At 37.1% G+C, this 20,206-nt stretch overlaps 1 protein-coding gene across 4 annotated transcripts in view; it reads right to left on the bottom strand.

Annotated features, from left to right (window-relative positions):
• Positions 1 to 2,881: 2,881 nt before the first annotated feature.
• RBM6 (RNA binding motif protein 6) overlaps positions 2,882 to 20,206 on the bottom strand; it is a 100,415-nt gene continuing 83,090 nt past the window's right edge. For 3 of the 4 annotated variants that reach the window (XM_081320999.1, XM_081321001.1, XM_081321000.1), the window contains exons 11-21: positions 17,029 to 17,126; positions 16,315 to 16,357; positions 15,583 to 15,640; positions 9,079 to 9,170; positions 8,839 to 8,985; positions 8,468 to 8,557; positions 6,568 to 6,822; positions 5,595 to 5,669; positions 4,620 to 4,717; positions 3,938 to 4,067; positions 2,882 to 3,156 (exon numbers count right to left, since the gene is read on the bottom strand). In XM_081320999.1, coding sequence (XP_081177125.1) covers positions 3,031 to 3,156; positions 3,938 to 4,067; positions 4,620 to 4,717; positions 5,595 to 5,669; positions 6,568 to 6,822; positions 8,468 to 8,557; positions 8,839 to 8,985; positions 9,079 to 9,170; positions 15,583 to 15,640; positions 16,315 to 16,357; positions 17,029 to 17,126 — 1,212 coding nt within the window. In that variant the 3' untranslated portion in view covers positions 2,882 to 3,030. The remainder of the gene's footprint in view (positions 3,157 to 3,937; positions 4,068 to 4,619; positions 4,718 to 5,594; positions 5,670 to 6,567; positions 6,823 to 8,467; positions 8,558 to 8,838; positions 8,986 to 9,078; positions 9,171 to 15,582; positions 15,641 to 16,314; positions 16,358 to 17,028; positions 17,127 to 20,206) is intronic. The other variant, XM_081321002.1, reaches the window with a different exon arrangement.

Raw genomic sequence — 20,206 nt, 5'->3', positions numbered from 1 at the left:
TAACTCTTATTGAAAACATTTCTTTTTTATACATTATAATTTCCCTAAATTCGAACACATTTAATTATCTAAAGGGACAGGGGTGTCAAACTGCCAGCCTGCAGGCCGGATGCGTCATCCGAAAGCCGCACCCACCCTATTGCCAGCAATGGCAAAACTGTCCCAATTCTTTATGTGACGTCACGTGATGTCACGAGTTTGACATGTCTGATCTAAAACATTTCCTTCATCTAAGCCATTTCAACAGTATTATATTACTTATATCAAGAAATAAAGAGAGGGGGAAAAAGCATACAGTATTTTTTAATACTTCATCCCTCTTAGAATGACATATATATTCAAAATCTTTACTATTTCTTTAACCATATTCAAACAAATGTTTCTTTTTTAAATATTCTCTCTGGTAGATCCCATCATTTATTTTTTAAATTTTCATTTAATCTTTTTCCTTTGACCAATATCTTTCTTGATCAATGTGTTTTGCTGAATCAAAAAGTTTTTCCATATATTCATGACTGTTGCTGTAGATATAAGAAGTAAATCGAATAAAGTGTCTTTATATGAGGCTTTTGCCTTTCCATGTTTCTTGAAAATCTTTTTCTTCTTCTCTGCTTTTCATTTTTTCTCAGCTCTACATTCCATTTTATCTAATCTGTTTTTTTGTCCTCAGATTTATTTTGTAGTCTTAAGGGATGAGTTATTTTTTCCATTTCTTGTGGATTTTTCCCCACTAGGATTAAATCATGTTTTCTTGCTTTGTTAATTTTCATCTTTAAGTCTCCATTTTCAATTTTATGTCCACTTGTTTTGTCTGCTCCTTCTCTGTTGTTTCCTGGAAGTCTCTGATCCATGTTTTCTTTCTTTTCTGCAAATAGCTTTAGAGTCCCAGTTAAATAGATATTTGTAATCCAAAGAGTTCAAAAAAGATTTTTTTCCTAAAGTTTATCTGTTTGTCTGCAACCCAGACTGTTGTCTTTTTTTTGTCACAGTGGTTCTTTGTTATTAAAGCTTTGAAGGTCACAAACACAGATTAGCTTTTCCCAGGTTTTGGCAAGTTCTCTATGGAGATCATAACTGTCATAATCTTCATCCACCACTAGGTGTCAGCATCTATTTAGTTTTCAATATAAACAATGGTCTTTGAAATGAGAGTCTTAACCATTCAACAATTTTAAACTTATCCAAAATTAAATTTTAACTTTCAAGTTTATATATTTATTTCACTACCATATATTTTGATCCTCCATGGAAATTTTAGTTCACCACTTCCGTTAGCATAAGGGTGGGGCAGAAGTCCCCCTCCTTCACTTTCGGAGGTATTTTGCTTCTTGGGGATCTTTTCCAGGAAATTAAGTGTAGAATAGAAAAGGGCAAATCAGATTCCTCACCCAGTTTCAAGCACGCTGTTTTACTGTTGTGCTGGTTAGTTCTTTTGGACTTCAGTTGCAAGTAGCTTGGGCTGGTCAGTGAAATACAGCCTTTCTCCTGTCAGGTTAGAAGGCTTTCCCCAAGACGAACAGAACAACCGCCGTCATTCCAGTCACCAGGTCACCCTTCTTTCTTCGCCACCTCTCCAGGGCAGCTTGGACCCATTAGGGTCCAAAATTAGCCACGGGGGTGTGCAGGATGAAAATTAGCCACGGGGGTGCAGTGGTCCAGAGGCCTGTGACCAGTTGCTACTGCGCAGGACCGGAGGTCTCAGAAGTTGCATCTTCTGAGACCTACCAAATGACATGGTATCTGGAATGCCATCCCTACTGAATCTTGTAAAATGGGCAGAAACAATTTTAGATATGCAGTCCCTAAAATAATCTGGCCATGTCATAAAGAACTTTATAGGTTGTAGACAGCACCTTGAATTGCATCCAAAAGGCAGTTGGGAGACATTTTTTGAAATAGAAGTGTTACATGAGTGTATTGTAATGCATTTTAACTGTTCTGGGAACCAACTGTAGCCACCAAATATTTTCAAGGACAGCACATTACAAAATTTCAAAAAGCTGACCAAGGTATGAATGACTGAAAGTAAGGCTTGTGATCTATAAATGACCACAATTAATGCACAAGACTTGATTTTTGCAAAGGCGCTTATTGGCCACAGCTTTTCCTTAAGGAGGGGTTGAGGGTCTCAGCACACCCACACACCCCCACACACACAATTGCATAACCATTTTGTCTGGAGGAGTATATATAAAACTAAAGATGGAAGCTCTCAAGATCCAAATCTAAAACTCATCGCTATTTAGTCTTGCTAGGTTTAAGCCCAAACTTGTTTTTCCACTTCCAGCTTCTAGAAAGTGGGAAAGTATCTTGACAACTTTATTTGGTTGACCAGGGGTAGTTTAGTTGAGTATCATCAGTGCATAAACTCCATGCAAATGGATGGCTTCATCCAGCAGTTTCATATAGAAATTAAATAGGAGCAGAGAGAGCTCTGACGGATCCCACAAAGAAGAAACTTATAGTTTGAGCTTTCTCCTCCAACCCATAGCAACTGAAGCCTACCTTGGAGGAAGAATAACCACCACGGCACTGTGCCCTCCCACCCTCAACTCTGAAAGTCAATTCAGAAGGATACATGAACAATAGTATCCAACATCACTGAGAGATAGGGAGAGGACAGCAGGGTGGATGTACCCCGCCCCCTTCAATCCCACCACAGATGATTAAGCATTATCATTGGTATCTCAGTATTATATCCCAAGTGAAAAGCATCCAGGTATTGTCCCTTTCTTTGTTATAGTATTTTTCCCATCAAATGTATGATTGGTGGAGATAGCAGAATATAAACTCAATATAAAATATCTACTCTATCTATCTATCTAGAAGGCTCTAATTTAATACATCTAGTAATTTTTCTCAAAAATCGGATAGGGGGAAAGAAACCACAAAGAAATGTTTTTTTTTTCTGTTTTATTTCAAAAACAAAAAACAAAACACATTTCAGCAGCAAAAAAGAAAATAATTACAAAAATAACACAAAGAAGGGGCTGGAAGAAACAAGATGTATGTTATGTTTTCTTTCCACATTTATTCAAGTTCCTTGTAACGGGCAAACATGACTCTCCGCACTGCATCTCGATATGTTTCATTAGATTGCCTTCTACTGGGCCTTCCTTGGGTTCCTAAGCCTGCTCCCTTCTTCCGATTTTCTGCCTAAAAAAAGGTATGTAAATCTCATTGAAACAATTATGCTTTTATTGCCACAGAAGAAACAGGTTTTTTAAATAAGATTTCACTCTATTTTAATTGTCTATAATTAAATTCAGTATTACTTCCCTTGCCTACTTCTCTGCAAGTGAGGAGAATTTTAACATAAAATGATACTATGCTTACTTCATTCCAGAGTTTATTTCTGACATGCAAGATCAATTTGGTACTTGCGCTGTCACACAGATTTTAACATATCTACTCCACTCTTTCCCTTCAACTAAATCCTCAAGATAGCTATTCTTATTAAAACAAATAGGCAAAACCCCCAAAGACCCCAGAGCCATTAATCCAGTCAGCTAGATGAGGTATTTTCTAGACAGGAAGTCATTGCAGTAAACTGTAGCAGATCAACTTCCTAGGGCAATATCTTGGATGCTGCAATTATGGTGGATTTCATGTAAAGAAAACTTGTTTCCTGACCTTAATGATCAGGAAGAAGTAGGGAAAAAATCCTTGAGATAATCATGCCTTAACTAGTTACACGGGACCAGTTGCAAACAAATCCCTAGAGTTCAATATCTTTTTAGGAAATGCAGTGAGATTGCATCTCATATGCTCAGGTTATGAAAAATAATTTTTGCTACTTCCACTTTCTAACTATGCATATTTCAAATAATATGCCTAATTTTATCATGATACAGATTACTTAGCTCTTTGAGATAAGCCAAGGTTATCTAGATACTGCCTGTTCAGTAAACATTCATTTGTAAGACAGGAAATTTACCTCTACTGGTGATGTCATGCCTTGTTCATTGCGCCCTAGCCCTGAACCTTCCTTCCAGCCCATAGCCTGCATCATTCGGCTTCCTTTGTTATTGCTCTCCATTCTTCCTTTATCTGTGGGCTTATACGCACTGCAAACAAATACATGTGGGGACATTTTAAGCACATGTACAGCAGTATGTTTTGTATGCATGCTTATAGGTTAACTGGAATCTTAGGAGCCAGGCTGTCAGGTCTATTTAGCTTTTTCTTTCAGTACAGGCATTTGCAACTTATGTTAAATAATTTTGGGTATGCAGTTTCTCACATGAGTTATCTTGGATCAAGCTAATTTTGGCATCACTGCAAAAATTCCAGTAACTAAGAAGGCTATGTAATAAATACACAATTCAAGACATTTTCTTTCAATGTTATATTTTCATTTTTAAAGTAGAATAACACATTAAAAATATCATTATAGTCTACTTTTGAGCTTTGGTTGTTTGTTTTAAAAACTTATATATCCTGTTTTATCATTAAAATTTCAAAGCAGGGCTACAATTATCCCAAAAACAATCCCAGTACTTAAATTATATAATTGTAAAATATATTAATTTCAAATACTGATTTAAATGGAGTCTCATGCCATTTAAATAGACATAGAAGCAGCTGCAAGGACTTATTTCATGAGGCTGTGTCATTACCTGTCAGAATTTCTGAAGTATTTTGGCCGTTTTCTCTCTGGAGATTCTCGTTCCTCAAACCTCTCTCTTCGGTCATTTCCTTTTTCTTTAAATTTTCCCTTTTTATTAGAAAACAGAATTACTAAAAATACTTTTACCAATGTTCCTCCATGGTAGGGAGCCTTAACTGAAAGCCCATGTACAGCCTGTTTTTTGCACCCTATGGCCGCGGCGCTAGCACAAGTGTTGCCTGCATTCTGAGGATGGGGCTTCACTTGTTGCACAGCCCAATTTCTGGCATGCCGTGGACCGGTGCCAGTCCATGGACCGGGGCTTGGGGAACCCTGATCCATGTCATTTATGAAGATGTTAAAGAGCATTGGACCAAAGACAGAAACTTGAGATACCACACTGCATGCTTCCCTCCATGAAGATGTAGTTCCATTGAGGACTAGATGCTGAGTGCAGTTAGTCAGTCAGCTGTGAATCAATTTTGTGATGGTACTGTCTATCTAACATTGTTCTATCTTACCAAGAAGTGGGCTGTGATCTATTTTGGCAGTCCAAATGCTATATCCACAGCATTTTCTTGATCCATTGATTTAGTCAATTTAACAAAAAGGGCAAAATAAGTTTTATCTGGAATGATCTGTTTTTAACAAACTCAGGCTGACTTTTAGTGACCTCTTTGTTCATTTCTAGGTGCTCAGAAATCTGCTGCTTGATTATCATTACTATCCTCATTACTGTCCTTATTACTGTAGTTGAGGGGAATGGAGGCAGCTTAATTGATCACTCTTTAGGTGCACTGGCACCTACAGTAAAAACATTACTTTGGATTTACACAGTGGATGTTCCTGCCTGCATTTAAGGACATGAATACATCCAACAGATGGGACACACACTGATTTAGTGTTTTGTTCATTTATTAAAAAAAACCTGTTTCCTCAAACCATATTGCAGCAGATATAAGGTAAAAATATGTATTTTACTCACCTCTCGCTCTCGCTTCTCCAAATATGCCAGTTCTTGCTCTGATCGTTTTATTTTCCAGTGAATCTCTAAGTTTTGCTGCAAGAAAAAACAAATCCCTTAGAATGTCTCAGCATTAGGATTAGCAATAGGTATTCGAGAATAATGGAAACTCAACAGCAAATTGTAATACCAAAGGCTACCAAAGTTCTACAGAATAGGACAATAAGAAGAAATTTTATATCAAGGTATTCCTTAAAGCAGCCATATTTTTCTTTCAAAAAGACATCTTAGTCTACTCTCTTTGTATTTAGCTGTTAATTTTAATTAATTGAATTATATGAATGTTTTGCTGGAAGGAGTCAAAATCAGCTGCTTTGAGATTTTGTCACTTAATACTGAAAACAGTAAGCAATTTGATTCAATTTACCAAGTCAAGGTGTACATACTATATCTGAAGGAAGCATTTGTGAAATATGGAACTGCATTTTTCCCAGTTTCCAGTAACCATTTAATGTACCACTTTGAACTACAGAAATATCTACTTCTACCACTAAGAAAACAATTCTTATAGCAAGTCCATTTTCCCAGTCATTCTAACTCTTGTGTGCAGGAGAGAGTTTACGTTTCTTAATTTTTTTAGTTGACCTAATAAAAATATCCTCAATTGTGAATAGTACAGCTGTTTTTTTACCCAAGGTTCTACGTGTTCCTATATGGCAATCCCAATTTTTGCTCAGTTATCAAAGCCACATTCTTAACGAATTAACTAGAACAGTCAGTCCAATCTATTAATTTTTAACTGCAGTTATTTGGGCAGGTTCCCTCACTACTTGCAATGTTTGTGCAGCAGTATGGTTCAGCACTTAGAACTGATATACTTTATCTCAAAAATTGTTTAATTTCTGGTTGTGCTTCTTCTGTCTAACTTGCCAGCTAAAAGAAAATTACTAAATGTACAATAGAAGCTCTCAGGATATATTGCTTCCTTTCTTACTTTGTGAAGGTTGGATAGTTGTTGATGTTTAATCAGAACCTCTTTATTTGGAAACTGCCTCCGGCAAAGTAAACATGCTAATTTATTCCAGTCTGTCAGCTTATCTTCATCGCTTTCAACCTTTTGGGGCCGTTCCTCTTGCTGGACTACTGGCCGTGATGGCTGAGGCTGTGGCTCCTCCTCCTCTTCTTCCTCGTTGTCACTATCCCCACCATATTCCCCCAAAAGCCCTATCAGAGGATTCACCACCTTTGGCTATAGAAAAGGGATAAAAGAATGAGAGCCACATGCAGAACTGAAGCAAATCCAGTCACTGTGTTCGGATGCCTCAAATGACATCAAGGATAACATGCTTCAGTCTGAGCATATAATTAATGTATTATATAGAGTAATAAATAAATGATACATCAGAAAGAAGATCCAAATTCAAATTTTACTTTACCATGAACTAATCCAATAGCATTTCTCTTACTATTTGTAACAGAGGGGATGTAGTCGTAATGACTTGAAATGTGAAGTGATTATGCAATTATGTAAAAACAAATGCAATAATTTCTAAAATACAAAAGTTACCTTTTAAATAAAGCAATGCAATAATAAGAGTTACAAATAAGCTTGCAATAGTACCATACCATTATTTACCCTTTCCATCTTAATATACTAGCTATGCAATTACACAGTGGGAATCATGTTAACAAACTACTAAATTTGAACCCAGATCTTTCCTATTCGTTAGTCTTCAAAATTTATCCTTTTACCCCTTTGTTCTCAAATTTACCTGTATCTCTCTCAAAACTGAAATTTCACTGTGACCTGTGTGAAAACTACGCTAATGTATCCCCGAGTAAATATCTTTTGATAGAAAAACATGGGTTTTTGCTTTTGTATGGGTTATTTAAAAGGAACATATTTTAACAATTTCTACTTTATCTTATTTCACCTTAATCTGTCAACATCAAGTTGCCTATAATACCATATAATATTGAATGGGTTACAAAAAATAAAAGGCAGCTCCCTTCTTCAGTAACATGCAGACATTATCAAGCTATATAAACTGAATAGATGAATGAAGCTATTCTTCTACTAAAAGACTAGGTTAGATGAAGGCTACCATATATGAGCTGCAAAACAAGAGGTGATTACCTAGAAATGGCATACAAAATATACAAAACTCTATCTAGCACCATCTGGATTTTTACAGCCCAGATATAATAACCACAGGCTAAATTCAGTAACTTGTGTACAGTCTCCAGGGTCTCTATGCTTAAATATATTGAATCTGCCATAAGTCCTGGACTGAGAGAGCAAAACTAAAATTCAACAACCAATTCAAAAAACTAGGCCTAAAAGGACACCCGTATTAAATTAAGTCACCACTCTTCCTCGCTCATTTTTCTTAAATTCTGAGATGAAACATGAACCGTGAGAGTCCATCTACAAGAAACAATAACACAAGGGTTGCCATATCACTACATAAAATAGATGGGTCTTTCACACCTCTGTACTTTCTGACCATTCTATTACAAACAAAACGATGAAAAATTCAGACAAACTACAAAAAGCCTACTTTCTAAAGAACTCATAGCTTTAATGAGAAAACTCTTGAAGAATTCAAAGATTTTCTTGCTTTTTAAAAGATTTTGCTTTGAATGTGCTCTGCCATAAACCAGACTGTAAAATAGCTATATAAGGGTACAAATGTTGTCACTTCGCTACACCCAGAACATACTACAGCCAGCTCTCCTGAGACTCTTAACTCTATCCAAAAGCATAATGGAATAAAGAGCATACACTTAAAAGAAATATGTGTAGGGTATTGTCAGCAGCATATTTTCTAAAATTTAGATAAAATTTAATTTTTAAGGTAAATTATTGAAATAGTTAAGTAATAAATTCTTACTGGAGGTGTACTTTCTTCTTTTTTCAATGTTGGAGGTAGTGGCTTTTTAAAGACATCTTCTGCAGAAAATTTATCCTCTTGATGCTCATTCTGAATTAAGTGACAATTAAAAACTTGTTTACAATTCCATTGCTTACATAAATACTTTTGCTTCTCTTTCTCTCCATTGTTTCTACTTACTAGGACAAGTATAAGAACAATATATTTTGTACTTGGCTATTTTATTTCCAAGAAAAAAGACAAGCTGGGCAAGTCTGTTATTAATCCATATTGGCTGAGTAGAATTCCAATCCTTTTTCACTTTCAGCATTTTATACCTTAAATATCCAGGTCACATAATTCATAACAGTGTTCTCATGGCCAATAACTACCTTGGCTGATTTATTTCTGTGTCTTTCTCTTCTGTCTCTATTATCTCTACTGGATGTCTCATCTCTTTCACTTGTCCTTTCTTGGCTTTTATAATGCCTCATACTAGATGGTGGTGGTGATGCTTCCCAACCCATTGGTATTTCTCTCTGCATAGGAACAAAAAATGATTTTTTTAAAAAAAAAGAACAATTCATAGTAATGAAAAGAGAAAAGAAACTCATTTATGCATACAATCTCACCTGAGTATTCGGATCATAGTACACTCCGCTTATGGGATCAAAATAATTACCAGTATCTGGATCATAAATGAATGTAGACACATCAGAAGAAGCTGAAAGATGTAAAACATATCGGCAATTGTTACGACTTATATTTGCCTAGAGTGCCTCTGGGGATTGTAGCAGTTTATAAGTAAACAGACAGATAAATAGATAATCCTTTAAATAATACAGATATAGTCTAATATATTCTAGTTAATGAGATAGAAGGTCCCAAAGATTCCATGTAAGGTAATTAATATATTTTAAACTATTAAAATTATAATTTCTTGCCCTTTACCACCAAAACTTGCCAGTTGAGATATATTGGTCAACCTTAAAAGAAAAAGAGGTTCTAATTTTAAGTGTGAGCTGTCAAAAAATTCCAAAATATGATAAGAGTAGATGATTCTTTCAAGAAAATTGAAGTCCATTTTTTATTCTATTCTCATTTATGGTTGCATTTTGGGTTTTTAGGATATTTATTACTATGGTTTTTATATTTATATTTTCTATTTTTTGATTTATATATTTTTTTTTATTGAAAAGTTTTAACATACAATTTTTCTTTAAGAATCCCCCCTCCCCCTACCTCCTCCCTCCCCCCCTACCTCTCCCCCCTCCCCCCCTCCCCCCCCCGACTTCCCAGAGCTAAATACAAGGTATATATAAAAAAAACAATCATAAACAACCATATACTAACAACCATAAACTCTAGAATCCATCACTCTCTAGCTTATATAAGATAAGACAAACCTTAGTAATATTAAGTATATATAAAGAAACTAAAGTAGAAAAAGAAAAAAAGAAAGAAGACCTATTCAAATGCTACATGAAACTTCTTGACCCTATACTTGTTCTGGATAAACTCAATCCATTTTCTCCATTCCATAATATAACGTTCTTGCGAGTGATCTTTCAAATAGGCCGAAATCTTCGCCATCTCTGCCAGGTCGGAGACCTTTAAAGTCCACTCTTCTATGGTCGGCAGTTCCTCTTTCTTCCAATACTGACCTATCAAAAGTCTTGCTGCCGTAATTAAATTTAACATCAACTTAGTGTCCACAACCGTAGCATCCGTAATTATTCCCAACAAAAAGAGTTGCGGACAAAACTTTATCCTTTGCTTAAAAATCTTCTGCATATTCCACCAAATTTTTATCCAAAAAACCTTGATCTTTTTACAAGTCCACCATACATGAAAATATGTTGCATCTTCATCTCCACAGCTCCAGCATTTTGGCTGATAATTCGGATACATACTTGCAAGCTTTTTAGGATCTAAATGCCATCTATAAAACATTTTGTAAAAATTCTCTCTTAGATTTTGAGCTTGTGTAAATTTTACGTTCCTCACCCAAATCCTTTCCCACGTATCCATTGTAATAACTTCTTGGATATTTTGGGCCCATTTAATCATACAATCTTTAACAAGCTCTGTTTCTGAGTCAATTTCTATCAATGCAAGATATATCCGTTTGATATGTGATGGACCCTGATTTCTAATTTGCTTTATCAAATTTTCATCAGTCATTGTAAAACCAATTTTCTGGTCTTCTTTCCACCTGGCCCGTAGCTGAATATATTGAAACCAAGTTTGAACAACCTTCTCTTCTCGCAAGAGGCTATATGATTTCAAACACCAGACATTTCTTTCCAAGCTCAAAATCTCCTTGTACGTAGTCACATCCTGTTTGAAACCAGCATGTATATTTTCTATTGCGTGTTTTGGAATTGCCCACAGTGGTATCTTGCAATCTAGCTTATGTCTATACTTCTTCCAAACTCTCAACAATGCCTGTCTTAGAATATGCACTCTAAACACATTGTCTGCCTTCTTGTCATACAACAAATATGCATGCCAGCCAAACAACAAATCGTGGCCCTCAAGATTTAATAATCTCTCTTGTGTCAAATTAATCCAATCACTTATTCCTACTAATGCAGCAGCTTCATAATATAGTTTAAGATTGGGCATTTTAAGACCACCTCTCTCACGAGTATCCTGCATAATCTTAAGTTTAACTCGTGGCCTTTTCCCTGCCCAAACAAATTTATTGATACCTCGCTGCCATTCCTCCAAATTAGAATCTTTCTTAAGAATCGGTATCATTTGAAATAAAAATAAAAATTTAGGCAGGACATTCATTTTCACTGCTGCGATCCGTCCCAACAAAGACAATTGCAATTTTTCCCAACTCTCCAATTCTTTTTGAATTTTCCCCCATAGTTTTTCATAATTATTTTTATATAACTTTGTATTAGAGGGCGACAAAAGCACCCCCAAATATTTAACCCTTTTAACAATCTCAAATCCAGTTAATCCTTCTAAGAGAGCCTTTTGCGAAACTGTCATATTTTTGGCCAGAATTTTGGTTTTCTGTATATTAACTTTAAATCCAGAAACCTTCCCGTATTATGTTATTATCTCCATCAGGTCCACAACAGAGTTCTCTGGCTGGGTCACTGTAACAACCAGATCATCTGCGAATGCTCTCAATCTATAATCCTGATCTCTAATTTGTATACCCTTAATTTTTTCCGAATTCCGTATTTTAACCAATAATATCTCTAATGTTAACACAAACAACAAGGGCGATAACGGACACCCTTGCCTTGTGCCCTTCTCAATATTACATGCTTCTGTCAGACTATTATTAATTAAAATTCGGGCAGTTTGTTTTTGATATAATGCCCTAATCAGTTGTAAAAAATTTTCCCCAAAATCCATTTTGTCTAAAACTTTCATCAAAAATTGCCAATTCAATTGATCAAAAGCTTTTTCAGCATCTAGAAAAATTAGCGCCGCAGGGATCTGGTTGTTCCTTTCCAAAAACTCTAACACATCAACTATATGCCTCACATTATTTTTCATTTGCCTACCACTAATAAACCCCGTTTGGTCCCCATGAATCACCTGTTGCAGAACCCTCATCAGTCTATTAGCCAACACCTTAGCAAATATCTTGTAATCTGTATTTAAAAGCGATATCGGTCTATAATTTTTAACTTGAGTAGCATCTTGGTCTTCCTTCGGAATCAAGAAAATAAAAGCTGTTCTCCAAGACGGTGGCACCTTTCCCCCCCTCTGAATTGTCTGGAACAGTTCCTTTAACGGTTTCATCATCTCTAATTGTAAATTTTTGTAATAAGCCGCAGACAAACCATCCGTACCTGGTGCTTTATCCACCTTCAATTCCTTAATTGCTGTAAAAATTTCTTCTTCTGTAATTAATTGATTAATCCCCTCTTTTTGTACTTGCGTAAGAACCGGGATGCTAGCATTCTCCAAATATATATCAATGTCTTTTTCATTAATCTAGGTAACAGCGTTCCGTGCGCCTTTGGCGTCTAGTCATGCCGGCCACATGACCACGGAGATGTCCTCGGACAAGCGCTGGCTCTTCGGCTTTGAAACGGAGATGAGCACCGGCCCCTAGAGTCGGAAACGACTAGCACGCATGTGCGGGGGAACCTTTACCTTTTTTATAGCATATAATTTAGAATAAAAATCCACAAAAGCATCCTTGATAAGGTCCTGTTGAAACACAACCCTTCCTTTATGCTCAATTTTGTCTATATTAGAAGCCCTTTGCTTTTTCCTCAATCTATAAGCTAACCATCTACCTGGTTTGTTAGCGTTGCAAAAGGTATTATGCCTGGCAAACCGCAAATTGGTTGCCACTTGGTCAGCCATTAATTTATCAAATTGTCCTCTTAACAGTTTAATAGCCTCCTTAGTCTTCACATCCTCTGAATTCAAAATCAAAGCCTTTTCTTTTTCCTTTATTTCATTCTCCAGTTCTTTCCTCCTAGCTTCCACAGCACGTCTATGTTTATTATTCATATATATCAACACCCCTCTCATATAGGCCTTACTAGCATCCCAAACCATGTCCATAGAGGTGCCCTTATTCATATTAATTTCAAAAAAATCCTTCATCCGCTGTTTGCATTCTTCCACATTTCTCTGATTTCTAAACAAATTCTCATTTACGCGCCACGAGCGCCTATCTCTATTCTCCTTATCAATCTCTAGCCAAACTGGGCTATGATCAGAAATAGTTCTTGCACAAATCGTCACCTTCTTAGTCCTTAAAAAAAATCATTAGTCAACAAAATAAAATCGATCCTGGAAAAAGATTGATGTCTGTCAGAAAAAAAAGTATAATCCTTTTCCTGCAAATGTCTCTCGCGCCAAATATCTCGCAGTTCCAAGTCATCCTTCATTTCAAAAAAGGATTTAGGCAGTATAGCATGACTTGGGACGCGCTTAAAAGCTCCAGCCTTGTCCATCTGTACATCCAAAACACCATTCCAATCCCCCATAAAAATAAAAGATTTATAATCCAACTGGGTAAGCTTTGTATGAAGTAAACTAAAAAAGTCAGCTTGTTGTTGATTAGGAGCATATAATCCAACTAAAAGCGTCTTTTTACCTTCTAGCAGCAACTCTATCATAACGTATCTTCCATGCTTATCTGCTTCAATTAAGTCTGCTGTTAAAGCACTTTTAACATAAACAACCACTCCATTTTTCTTATTCATTGCAGAAGCAACAAATTGCGTACCCAACCTTGAGTTCGATAAATACTTTTGATCCACAACCCTAATATGCGTTTCTTGCAAACATATAACATCTATCTTGAATTGTTTTAAATATTGAAAAACTTTCTTCCTCTTCTGTGGTGAATTTAGTCCATTAACGTTCCAAGTTAAAAATTTAGTTGCCATGCATATCATCCCAAAGCTCTTGGAGCACTGCTTTGATAGGACTATCTTTTTTAGGTCGTGCCCCTCCCACTGCTTGGCTGTAAGTACGTTGTGGAAGTTCCATAGACTTCTGCTGATCTTGTTCTTTTATTTTTTTTGATCGTTTTAAAGCAGCACGCGTCACCCTCTGCTCTCTAGGATCATCCAAAGAAGTTGTAGCTTGATCTCCTCCAGCACCGTTCTCCTCTGTCTGTCCATCTTCAGCCTCTTGATGTTCTCCTTCACCAGATCCCTTTGCAGCTTCCAGAAGTGATAATGGGGTTGCTTTTAAAACATTATTGTAAAAATCACGCGCCTGCATCACAGTAACCAGACGGTACCTTTTACCTTCATGCATCACCATCAACCCAACTGGAATCTCCCATCTGAACCTTATATCTCGTTGCTTGAGCTCTTGCACAAGAAATGTAAAATCCTTCCTTCTCCTTAAAATCTTTGGAGGGATTTCTTTTAGAACCAAAACTTCTTGATCAGCAATCACAACTTTAGTATCATAGGCAGCTTGTATAACTTCATCTCTAATTTCCCTCTTTGCAAAATAAACCACCACATCTCTAGGCAGCTTTCTCTGTCTAGCAATCCATGAATTCACACGAAACACTTTATCCATGCCTCCCTTTATTTCAGATGCTGGCTGATTCAATACCACTTCCAGAGCCTCAGAAATCAGCTGCTTTAGATCTTCCTTAATATTCTCTTTTAAGCCTCTGATTCTAACAGCAAACTGCATCTGGTAATATTGAGCAAGACTCAGTTCTCTGTCCATTTTGTCTCTTAAATCTTCATTCTCCAATACTTTTGCTTCTAATATGGCATTCTTTTGAGTCAAATCTTCCACTTTTTCATCCAGATCTTCCACACATTCAGCCACTTTATGCACTGAAGACAAAATGTCTACCTTCATCACGCTGAACTTCTGTTCCATCCTCTCTTCCATTCTCTCCTCCAATTTCTCCAATTTCTCCTCCATCTTTGAAAATTTATCACCCATTGATTCCAGAATTACCTGTGCATGTTTTTCAAGAGCATCTTGTAAATCCTTCGGTGTCAATACATCAGGAGGATGCAACGCCTGCAATGATGATTGTTGCACCGGAGAAGTTCCAGCACTCCGAAGAGTTTTTGGGGGAGGTTTAGCCGCCATCTTTTACTTTCACTTGTGACGCACTTTCACTTTAAGTTTAAAAAGTCCATCAAGCTCGAGAGTAAAATATAATAATCCTCTTCACCTTTTCCTCTTGTACCGCTCTGCCTGCTCCTTTTATTCCATAGTCCTTCCTTCAGGCAGGGGTGGTCGCAAACGCCTGGCTCTGCTCCAAGAAATCCGGAGCAGAGACGCTGACCAGCTGGGAGCGACCCAGGCTACGGGGGAGTTCGATCCTTCAGCCGCCCAAGCTACAAGCTCAGGCGGCCCCGGAGAACTCGACCCCTACCTGGGGCCTCACCCCCTCCTCTTCTCCCGAGGAGGGGGCTTCAAATTCACCCGAACAGCTGATCGGCGCTGTTTCGGGTGAAAATTACTCAGCTGAGCCGCGGGCAGCCCAGGAAGGCTGTCTCCGGCGCCGCGCAGCCACCGGAAGTCCGATTTATATTTTATTTATTGCTTTGTGCTACCCAAAGTCACCTTTGGTGAGTTGGGCAGGTACAAAAATTTGGTTAAGAAATAAATAAGAAAAATATTTTATACTACAATCAGATTAAAAGACAACCTACACTCTGATTTTCGTTTTTGTACGTGAGTGCCTCTCCTGTCATTCATGCCTCGTTTGCCCTGAAATACAAACAGGATTTTAAAATAAGAATTATAAAACATAAATTTGCACATACTAAGTGATAAGACCTAATAAAATGTTATCAGATATTTATCAGCCTAAGACTCAGAAAAATACATCTGTTGAGATCAATGCACTCATCCACAGAATGCCTTGTTGTCATTCCTAGAAAGGTCTAGTTTTCTCATATTTGCAAAAAGCAAGGAATGCCTTGTCCTTTATAAAGACAGCAAGAAGAATGGAAACTTGAAATCAAAATCACAGTGTATTGTAATGGCATCCCATGGTAATGGCATATCCTACAGGAAGACAGACCGACAATCAAAATATCCCAGATTTATCACCGTTAACCTAGGAATCTTCTTGTTAGAACTTAGGTATAGCCATTATTCTTAAATTTTGGAAAAGATTATTTCTACCTATACGCTTTTATTTTTATAATTTAAAGACATGCACATGTCGGCCAGTGGTGTGTATATAACATTTTAATTGTTCTGAGTTTGAGGGGGAATCAACTGTGAAGTTAATAGATCTTGTATATTCCTTTTCTGGTTACACTCACTGTCATAAATTAAATATAAAATTATACCTAAGTTTAGGCAAGTAAACATTTGAAATGCTGGATGGCAGCAACCAATTTTCTTCGGGTGCTGTCATAGATTACAAGCATTACCTGGTTGAAACGAGAAATATCACCTTGGTCTCCATATTCATTTCTAGCAACAGAAAGAAGACAAACATCAAATCAGTTTAAATGTTCCAAAAATACTACATGCAGTTAGCTTAGTATGCTTCATTAAAACTCTTGCAATAAGCTGAATAAAAATACAGTATACTGAAGCTGTTTTTTGAATCACAGCTCAGTGCACAAAATTTAAATTTCTGACCTTACAAATCTTCCATACAGACATTAACTCAATAATTAATCCAATATGACCATTTAAATTAATGTTGTTATTACATCATGTAAAGCCAGAATTCATTGTATTACAAATTACCCAGAGATTCACACAGAAAGTCCAGACCAACTTTTTGACTTTGCTACAGAGGATATTTTGACACGAAATTTCCATGAACAAAATAATATTGCTGTTGAGTTATATCTAATTTTTCATTCAAGCAACTCTATTCTTTTTAAATTTACTCTCAAAATAGCTTAAATGTGTTGTATGCTCATAACAATTAATTTCTTAGAGAGATATTATAGTTTAAACATAGCACCACTTGATAAGACATTCAGTTCTTCAAAATCATAATGCAAGTGTGCTAATTTATGAAAACTTGATTGCCTTAGCTTTCTTTGTTTGCATATTAAAGTATCTGTCAAAATGACAAAATTCACAAAATGAAGTCATATCAATAAATGTTTTAATGACATCTCTATTACCTCCTCTTTCCTGTAGCTAGGTTTACATCCATAGCACGTCCATCAATGCTAATTGGTGGATCTAGGTCTTGTAAAACTTTCACTAATTGGCATGCCTCCTGTAATGAAAAGAATCCAAGAATAAGTAAAAAGTAGGGACCTGAATGGGAACAACAGGTTTCAGCTGAACCCTGACATAACAGAGTGGCTGTGGGTGCAGGGGACCTCAAAATCCAGTTGTTTATCATCTTCAATTCTGGATGGGGTTGCACTACCCCAGACAAACCTGATGCACAACGTGGGACTCATGCTCAAAGACCAGGTGGCAGTCATGGCTAGGAAGGCTTTTTCACAACTTTGTGTTGTGTACCAGTTGCGCCCCTTATCTGGATTGTGAGGACCTGCATACGGTCACTCAAGTCCTAGTCAATTGCTGGTTAGATTACTCCACTGCATTCTGCATGGGGCTACCCTTGAAGAGTATTCAGGAATTACAGCTGGTGGAGAATGCAGCAGCGTGCACAGGTCTAGAGGCTCCTAGGGGGGCACATGTGGCATTGCTGTTGCACAAGCTGCATTGGCTGCCAATGGTTTGCTTCTGGATCCAATTCAAGGTGTTGGTTAATACCTTTAAAAGTCTTATATGGCATGGGTCCAAATGAGCTGTCTCACCCCAATGGGATTAGTCAACCTCTCTCGCACCAGCTGAAAAGGCCTGCTATGGGCCCTTCTAGTTAGGAATTCCGGCAGGTGGGGTCAAGAACAGACTTTTCTGCTGTGGCCCCAACCCAGGCATGTCAAACTTGCAACGTCACATGACGTATCAGGACTTTTCCCCATTGATGGCAATGGGGTGGGCGCAATTTCGGTGTGACGCATGTGGCCCATGGGGTGGCAGTTTGACATGCCTGCCCCAACCCTTTGGAACACTCTACCACTGGAGGTGAGAATTGCTCCTACCCTTTTGGCTTTCTGGAAGGGTATCTGCCAGTTGGCTTGAGGCCACAAGGGTGGTGCTCACCACTGGAGGTCGCTGATGGGGTAAGAAGACATCGTCCCTATCCCATCTGTCTCCCTGGTTCTGGTTTTCTGCATAGTTTTAAAAGTGTAATGTGCATAGTTTTTAAAAAATGTAATAGTTTTTCTATTTATCTTTTATGTCCTGTAAGTCACCCAGAGTTGTTCTATCGGGGAGATGGGTGGCATATAAACTTAATAAACAGATAAATAAATAAATTTATCACCCCCTTCACAGCAAAATCAAATGGGATTCTGAACCATTATAAAAGGCCAATTTAACTTTGTTTTCCTGACATTAGTTATATGTACACGAAAATAGCAGATCACAGTGTTCCCTCTAGTTTTTACATTCTTTCTCTAATCCCCAACAAAGCACTACCAACAAAAAATAAACTTCTAATATTAAATTCCAATTATAAAATACTACACAATGAGAACTTGCCTGAATTAACATTCTATAAAGCTGACTTTTTTGGGATTCTTACTACAATGTTTGAAATCAGTTATAACAGAGATAATAGTAATAGTAGTAGTAGTAGCAGGAAATTTCTCCTTAGTTCTAGCTTGCTTTACTCTTTGATTAGTTTCCATCCATTGCTTCTTCTCTTGCCTTCAGATGCTTTGGAGAATAGTTTGACTCCCTCTTCTTTGTGGTAACCCCTGAGATATTGGAACACTGCTATCATGTCATCCCTCGTCCTTCTCTTCATAAACTAGACAATTCCAGCAATCGTTCTTTATATACTTTAGCCTCCAGTCCCCTAATCATCTTTGTTGCTCTTCTCTGTACTCTTTCTAGAGCCTCAACATCTTTTTACATCATGGTGACCAAAACAGGATGCAGTATTCCAAGTGTGGTCTTAGCAAGGCATTGTAAAGTGGTATTAACACTTCATGTGATCTTGATTCTATCCCTCTGTTAATGCAGCCTAGCACTGTGTTGGCTTTTTTGGCAGCTACAGCACACTGCTGGCTCATATTTAAGTGATTGTCCACTAGGACTCCGAGATCCCTCTTCAAGTTACTACTAATGAGCAAGGTATACTGTACCTGTGCATTTGGTTTTTCTTTCCTAAATGTAGAACCTTACGTTTTTCACCATTGAATTTCATTTTGTTAGATAGCACCCAATGTTCAAGTCTGTCCAGATCCTCCTGTAACTTAAGCCTGTCTTCTGGAGTGTTGACTATTCCTGTCAGCTTGGGGTCGTCTGCAAATTTGATGAGTTCCCCATCTATCCCCTCATCCAAATCATTGATGAAGATGTTGCAGAGCACTAGGGCCAGAACAGAGCCCTGGAACACCCCATTACACCCTTCCCTCCATGTAGATGCGGTTCCATTGAGGACCACACGCTCAGTACGGCCTATCAGCCAGCTACGAATCCCTCTGGTGGTGATGCTGTCTAACCCACATTTTATTTTATTTTTATTTTTAATCATTTTAAAGAATTCAGCAAACTAGGCTCCAATATAACTGTGCTGGATATAAAGTTACAAAGATTAAACTTTTCTTCCCCATGATAGGAAGCAAAATATTATGTGATAAGAAAAGTCTCATAGTGCATCTTAAAACTTATAATGTTGTGTACTGAAACAGACATACATATCATATGTAGAGTATTCTATCACAACCTGAGTTCGTATGTTATAGTAAGTCATAATGACTTACACTTGGTTTGGGATTAGAACTGTATGAACAAAGCCATTTTCTTCTTTATTGATATTACATCACATCTAAGTGTTAGCAATAGCAGTAAGCCTACCCAGTCAATTTGAGTAAGTTATCCTACACAATGGCTGCAATTCAGCCACAATTCTTTGTGCTTTTTTACTCCTTCCTCTCCAGTAAAGATACAAAAAGGAATTTGAAAATTTTCTTTTCAGTAACTTACTATTACATCTAAGCAGTTTAGGAAGCAGGCTTATAGCTACTGCTAAGCTTGTAAGCCGCCCTGAGTCTTCGGAGAAGGGCGAGATATAAATGGAATTAAAATAAAAATAAAATAAAAATAGTTTGAATGTAATACTGTGCTTCAGGAGATGGAAAGGAGAAAGTACAAGCCTGAAGCTTGCAGAGACTTAGTCTTACAATGCTAAATCATTGTTAAATGTTAGGTGGAAATGTAGCCAGTTTGATAGCTTTGGATACAGAAGCGTGAGGAATAAATTTTAAAAAT

This window comes from Vipera berus (genome assembly GCF_964194415.1).
Source record: "Vipera berus genome assembly, chromosome: 2".
NCBI classification, from domain to species: Eukaryota; Metazoa; Chordata; class Lepidosauria; order Squamata; family Viperidae; genus Vipera; species Vipera berus.
This window is presented reverse-complemented; position numbering and strand designations above follow the sequence as displayed.